The sequence below is a fragment of the Agelaius tricolor genome, unplaced genomic scaffold (genome assembly GCF_023055355.1).
Source record: "Agelaius tricolor isolate 1412-34295 unplaced genomic scaffold, bAgeTri1.0.p SCAF_3, whole genome shotgun sequence".
NCBI classification, from domain to species: domain Eukaryota; kingdom Metazoa; phylum Chordata; class Aves; order Passeriformes; family Icteridae; genus Agelaius; species Agelaius tricolor.
Genome location: NW_027269263.1, coordinates 44,535,023 through 44,542,522, shown reverse-complemented (window position 1 = coordinate 44,542,522; position 7,500 = coordinate 44,535,023). Strand labels below are relative to the sequence as shown.

Below are 7,500 nucleotides of genomic sequence, written 5' to 3'. Positions count from 1 at the left end.
GGATGAGAAAAATAATCTTATTGAAATAAGACAGTCACTTAAAACTCTAAAGAAACAATATTCTCAAAATTTTGATAGACTACAGATCATCTGGGGTTAAAATAATTAAATAGTAGAAATGTGTTCTAAAAACCTTTTACCACGCAGTTCAGCAGGATTTGGTACCTAACCTGAATTGCTCAAGAAGCCTGCATGACAGAAAAACTTCACAGTGCATGGAAATGGAAAAAGCACTCAGATTACTTTATTCTTATATTTGCCACATATACTAGAATTTAAGTTTTCAAATGTTTTTCCTTAGTAGATGATCTAAAAAAAAATTGAATTTAGTTAGGCTAATGAAAGCAAAAATAATGCGTCTAAATTTTCTCTTACAAAGGCAGGGGTTAAGGAAATGCTAACACTTTTTTCATTCATCATCAGGTTATAAAGTGTGCCCTCAAACAAAGATTTTCTTTGAAGTACGGGGAGCTGAAAACACAAGAGACAGTGCGTGCTGTCCTTCTACGTAAACATTAGCTGGCCATGATATGCAAGTGTACTCTTTAAAACAGATTGTTTTCCTTCTTTCCTGGCTTTCATAGCCACAGATTTTCATTGATACCTCAGCACTTCATCTGCAAGCACTGGTATAGCCTTCTAATATTATATGTACAAAAGTTACCATCGTGGACAACATAAATGAGCAGTTCACTTTTCACACAGCTTCTAGTGTAAGTGCAGTGTATCTAAGCACAGTCAATACGAGTACTACAATGCCTGACACCCTGACAGCACAGCACTGCACCTGCATCAGAGAATACTTTTGCTTACATGAAGCCACGCAGAGTTTAATGGAGTTTGGATCTGGGTGCAGATCCAGCTGCACAACTGTTTTGTTCCCAATGCAGCACCGTGGAGTGGCTGGGAGCAACAGTGACTTTTCAGTGCCTGTACCAATCCCAACAACATCGCAGTGGATGCATAACAATACAGTCTTGCCAAAAACGAACACAACACCCCCCATGTTTACAACTATTTCAATTCACTGCATAAAATAACATTTTTGTTCATTTAAGAATAACAAATTGTTTACTTGTGTCTCTTGTAAGTAATTTGCAAAATTTCCTAAGTACCTAGATTCATGTTACATTTACTTCTTACTGTCAATGAACTTAAAATCTTTCAAAGTGGATTTCCTTTAATATCTCTAAACCTATCACAAAAAGATATTCTCTCTAGTTTCAGTCTCAAGGCAATGATTTGGACACTTATAGGTGTACTTTGTTTAGTGTCACCTATGGTGTAGATTGGATAGATTTTGCAAAAGATAGCATTACTTTTAAAGAAACATACAATTTGACAAGATATTGCATTTTACCTTCATTTTATTGCCATATTTTTCATCACACTCATTGTTTTCCAACTGTCACTAAATTGTTCATTTTCTTAGCCTGCTACATTCGTAGACCTATTTACTGTTTATAAAGCAATATGCACTTACAGGTTTTGGAGATGGCTTGGGCTCCGAGGGTCGCATGTGCAAGTGGGTCATCATTGCTTGAAGACGTTCGCGTTCTTTAGAAAGCTGTTAAGAAAGAGTGGGATCAGAAGCATTTTAGAAATGACTGATACAGCTATTTCACTGCAGTGATATATCTTATCATTGAGCTTGTCTTGGTGTAATGATTCCTGCATATAAAAGTCTGTGTCAGTAGAAACTTATCTAAGAGGAAATGCAACTTTGGGCATAGAAAGAAAGAAAGGAAGGAAAAAAAAAAACCAACAAAAACTTTTATAGCCTTTCATATGTTAAAAGGTCAGAGAAAACAAATAGCACTTCATCTTTTTGTCAATAAGAGAATTGAGGTCACAGTTGCCTCGACAGTAACAAGTTACTAAGACCATAAATTAGAAGGCCCATAGTGTCTCTTTAAAGTCCTGTGGACACTGTTAGCAATGGACTAGTGCCAACAGCTGTGAAGGGGTGAAGGGTCCTCAAAGCACAGTGCCTGCCAGGATTGACTACACACTTCATCCTTTCCCACTGAGGTCCAGTTAGTGCCCCCTGCAATCTGCCATCATCAATCTAATTCAATAGAGTGACAGAGCCCAGGCAGTGTGAAACACTGAACTCTGCCATCGAGTCGGCATCGACACTGCACTGGGTCTCATTACAACTGATGGACCCTACTTCGCTAGCAGTCAGACAAAGCAAAAAATGGCATAATTGGTCACACTGCAAGCTAAATCTTCACTTCAACTGTTAGATTACAGCCTAGCCTTTGTAAATGGTAAACAATTCCTATGGAGCCCTTATGCTGCCTTCAAAAAACATTATATTACTTAAACCTACTTTTTCCTAACTGATACCATTTTCTGATCATATATTATGTAAATAATTATCGTTTCAGATTCAAACAAGGAACCAAATTAAAAGTAAAAAATGAAACAGGAGGAAGTGCTTGAAATCTGCAACTTGTTGATAAAAATAGCAGGATATAAAAGAGGAAAATTAATTTTACAACAGAAAATATTGTATTTTTTTCACAAACTAGTTTTCAAGAAGAAATGTTCAAAATTTTATTCTAGTGATTTGGCTCTGGCTACCTAAAACATGATTTCAACATTATTTGCAATAAGAATTAAACTTGGTGTTTAATACTACCATTTTCCAGAGAGTTCTTGCTCTTACACCTGTAGACAGAGACTGGACAAAGGACTGGAGAACTTGCAAGTAGTTTTAAAGGAGGGAACTATCTTTAGTACTGCACGTATTTAATTTGATCTAGTGCATATTGTATTAAAGAACATTTGAGGCAAGGGGTGCGAAAAAGGTTTCTTCTTCAAAATATGTGTAGCTTCATTCTATGTGTGTGATGTTTTAGTGACATAGTACTTGCCATTACATGAATTCCTAAAAAACCTAACTTACAAATGAAGTTAACACTATCATGTAAATAACATAAAAGAAACAGCAGCTTTACCTGGGTTTAAAAATAATTCATTTTAAGGGAAATGACAACAAATTACATTATTGTATGCTCCTCTCATTGTTTTGGATTTCTAGCATTAAAGTAAAAAAGATCCAAAAAAGCCTCGGCTGAAAGAAGTATTCTTATGTGAAAGAGAACTTGTGAGACAATATTCCGAAAAGGAGAGAAAGGTGAGAGTGGTTATCCTTCTTTCTCTACATATGGCAAGAAACAGGGACAAAAATCTTGGTCCCTTGCTGCATCCCTTGAGCTAGTCTGAGCAGTCCCAAGAGGGCATGGGACTGCTGAGACATGCCCACCCATGACTGCTGTGTGGGCAGCAGGAGACAGCGTGGTCCAGGTGTCCTGCACGGTCATCCCTGAGGCTTGTGCCCAACCTCAGCAGCCTGTAGGTGTTGTCACAACAGTGGGAGACCCCAGGGGTACTCACCACTCCCTGCATAAGCAGAAGGGAGCACTCACATACATGCAGTGACCTCTAATGGTTAGAGCATGCACAGGGCACTGCAGGCCTGCGGTCTGAGGCATGGCACTCCCTAGGGACCTTCTGACATTACACCTTCTTGCTTGCAAAAAAATGCCCCCTTATCAGACTGGGAGTCATTTTGGGTGGAGATATGCTCTGCTACTCTTTTATCCCACAGAACAGCACGGACAAGCGCTGGGTCAGAAGGGGAAGAAGGAAGAGGGGCTCTGACCCAGCATTTTAAAAAGTGAAGATGGCTTGGATCCAGTCTTTGCTCCAGGGACTGCATTTTTTGTTTGTGATGAATAGCATTAGAGTCTTAGTTCAAGCAAAATACTGTAGACAATCTTCATGTTAGATAATTATTGCATAATTTATAATGTGAAAAATCTTTAAGTAAAAAACCCTCACTTATTCATGAATATCAACAAATTTAATGTAAGAAACATATGTCTTTAAGCTAGAGTCACTAAGGCAAGTGTTTTCAATTTAGTTTAGGTAAACAGTAAATAAGTAATGGGATAATGCATCCATATAACAAACCTGTATTTCTAACTGCTGAACCACTTGCATTTGCACCCGACACTGAGCAGTGCTTCTGTCATCCAATGCATGTTCATTGTTAAGGTGCCTAGACAAGAAAGTAAGACAGTGTTAATATGAGGAAAATAACTTTGAGTACATTTTTCTCTCCTGCACATATGGCTTCCATTAGTTCCAAGGGGAGCTGTGCAGAAAGACCTAGTCAGAGCATGCCATACAGGCAACAATACACAATAACAAAACTGATTATTTCATTTAGTTCTACAAAATTTCCCAGTGAGGACTTTCGAATACCCAGTTTATATCTCACAGGTCATGTATCCCATCTAAGGGCCAATGTAACCAGTTATGAATATTTGTTACAACAACTGAACTGATTTCCATTCCCTGTTGCTGATGCAGATGAAGACAATCACCTTAAAAATGAGTCTCTGAAAGACAGAATTGCTTTTAGGCTGCTTGAACTACTGAGAATTAATGTAGACTTTGTTAAGATTTCTCTATCTGCTCCTTAATCATTAAGCAACAAGAGAACATGCACTACCCCTCCCCAAAAATAGACCTGCAAGGGAAGAGCCAAACTTCAATGTGGTTTCTAGAAGTAGACTCTGAGGATAATGGAAGTCATTGTCCCCTCCCAGTATGAAGAAAAGTCTATGAAGAGGCAAGGGAAGGACCAGCTATACATCTTATTAACAGCAAACTTCCTGGGAAAGGTTCAGGCTACACATGTGAGCTTAGCAAAACAAAAACACACTGCATCAGGGAAAGAGGACCTCAGTGAGCAGCTGCCTGAAACTGAAGTTTAGCCCAGACCCAAGTGGTTGTCCCCCAAACATTTCAATTGAGCAAAAATTTACCAAGATCAATTAATAATTTTTTTTGAAGGACAATATGTCTGTTTTCTTCTCTCTCTCTCTTTCAGGATCAAGAAGTCCCTTCTGGAACTTTAATAGTGGGCTTTCTGCTCCATGGAGAAGAAAACATAAGGACCAGGTTAAAGAAGAAATGGGACCAAAGGAGTTCTGCCTTTGAAGGTGGATTTACTGGCTATTTCCACTGTAGGCATGAGGGGTAAGCTTTGCAAGGACTGCTCTCACAGTTGATGGTCTCACAGTTACAAGAACTAAGTTATCTATACCATGGAGGAAATGTATCTTCTCCTTTTTCTTTTCTTTCCTAGCAGAATTAACCAGAGAACTGCGCAGTCATTTGATTGTTAATCTATGGGGAAAATGCATTTATCAGAAATAGTGGAAAAATAGAGTGACTATATCATTTCTACTAACATCTGTGTCTTTTAAATCACGACTTCATATGTTTAGGACCCTATGATAGTTTTCAGGTGAGCAAAATGTTCTGCTGTTCTTGAAACAGGCATGGCTGAGAAAGAGACATAAGTAATTGTGAAAGGTTTTGTTCATTCTTTTGATATAAAATTCTTTAAGAATATACCTCTAACTTGCTAGGTAGTTTATGCTAAGTTCAAGCATCACCAAGGACACATTTCCTTTATGTGAGTCATAAAACCTATAATTTATTTCTTTTCAAAGGAACTGACTTCATCCTCCCATTGATGCAAAAATGCACAATCAGTTTAAAAACCAGCTAATTGCTCAGAACATTCCATTCACTTGTTTTCTGAAATTTTGATTCAGAAGAATTTTACTCTTTCAATTACACAGGCATGATAGTGCATGGCCTGTTAATGTAATGGTTTAATATTTTCAGTTAATTGGGTACAAAATTGCCAGAAAAAGGTCTGAAGACAGATTTTACCTCTGCGTCATTACCCCTATCACCAGTGCACACCAGTACATTGTGCTTCCACATGCACATATGCTCAACTGTGCATGCTCACAGGTACATGTGGATAACACAAGAGTAAGCAAGAGTACAGGTATAAAATATCTCCCAGATCAAGTTTGAGGCTACTGCAAACTCATGATTAGTTATTAGTTATTACAGCACCACATGTTTGCATAACACCTTACAAAATAGATACAGACATAGTCCATGCCCTGAGGAACTTTAAATGTAACAGCAGTATGCAGTGTGGGAGAAGAAAGTCCAGTGTAATGTAATTTCAATATGATTACACAGTAACTTGGGAGTAGGTTGCAAGTTTCTTGAGAGTTAACACAGTAATCTTCAGAAACTTGTGAGATACACACATCTTTTTACACCCTACTTTTACTGTGCACTTTGCCGTGCATTTTGCAGAAAGGCTACTTATGGAAACAGTAAGAGTACAAAACTTGTTTTAAGAAATTTTTTTTTCTGATCTTTTTCGCCTGTGAAGTAGGCTTGCTTTATTTATCATGCAAGTACAGGCAATATAGTGAAAGAAAAACTAGGTCTAATACATTTTTAAAAGCCTCTAAAATAACTTTTCTCTGTATTAAGTTGCTGCACTGTCAGGGTCCAGTATGTGTCAATCTGTCAAGACAGAAATACATTCTTTCTTTCAGAAGGCTGAAAAGAATTTCTTCCAAAGCTAGAAAGGGTTTGTTATTGTTCCTTTTTTGTTTGCTTTGTTTTTATTTGCTTGCTTTTAATTTGGTTTGGGTTGATCGGTTGCTTGATTGCTTGGTAGGCTGGGTGGGTTTTTTTGTTTGGTTGGTTTTTTTTGGAAGGGTTGGTTCTTTTTTGTTGTTGTTTGTTTCTTGTCATGACTTTTAAGTTATGTATAAATTTTGATATTCAATTTTTATACTTTATCAGAATATTCCTAGTCTTTTATCTTGTCTCTAGCTTTTACAAATCCCATGTCAACTTGATTTATAATTGAGAAAAAAAGATTTATTTTTAAGGGGAGAATGTATGTTGGAGGACTGGAAAGTGATCCTGAAGAGCTGAGTTATTGCTTTGAAAGTGTAAAGTAGATGGTGCAGCACACATGCAGCTTATTCCATTATTTTGCTGCTTATTCATTTGTTGAAAGAAACAGGATTTTCTCCTGATTATATTTGCAACATATTAGGAAATCAGGAGGCAGATTATGAATTACACATAGCATTGTAAAGCAGACTGAAATTAATGTATTATTGATAACAGAACAATATAAAAAATACAGCATGCTCTAAAAGAGGTAGATAGGGGATGATATATTCTAGAAACATGCTGGAATAAATATTGAAGTGGCTTAAAATGTTTTTGCCTTTTTTTTTTTTCAAAGAGATTTGGAATCTGCAAAGCAAAAGATAATGCACCATTAGAGGAAAGAAGAGAGATAATTTAAACTAAAATTCTAGTGGACATTTACCCATCTCAATTAACCTCTATAAAACTTGTTACTCTTGTCAGTCTCTCTCAAAAGCAACCCAGGACTAAAATAGCAAAGTGCTATAGGTCAGGTTGAGGTGCACTGGCAGAGTTACGTGAAGGGATATACACAGAACCTGTCTGCACTACGCTCAGTTCCAGACAGAGCTATTATAAGCTCCTCTTTAATGAGCACTAAAATTCAGTCACACATTTTAAAGAAGGGAGCATTTAAAAAAGAGCGTGTTCTTA

At 37.2% G+C, this 7,500-nt stretch overlaps 1 protein-coding gene across 10 annotated transcripts in view; it reads right to left on the bottom strand.

Annotated features, from left to right (window-relative positions):
* Positions 1–7,500, bottom strand: part of FOXP2 (forkhead box P2) — a 406,074-nt gene that overhangs the window by 39,832 nt on the left and 358,742 nt on the right. For all 10 annotated transcript variants that reach the window (XM_071423678.1, XM_071423677.1, XM_071423679.1 and 7 more), the window contains 2 exons: positions 3,985–4,072; positions 1,484–1,567 (listed from right to left, as the gene is read on the bottom strand). In XM_071423678.1, the coding sequence (XP_071279779.1) occupies positions 1,484–1,567; positions 3,985–4,072 (172 nt within the window). The remainder of the gene's footprint in view (positions 1–1,483; positions 1,568–3,984; positions 4,073–7,500) is intronic.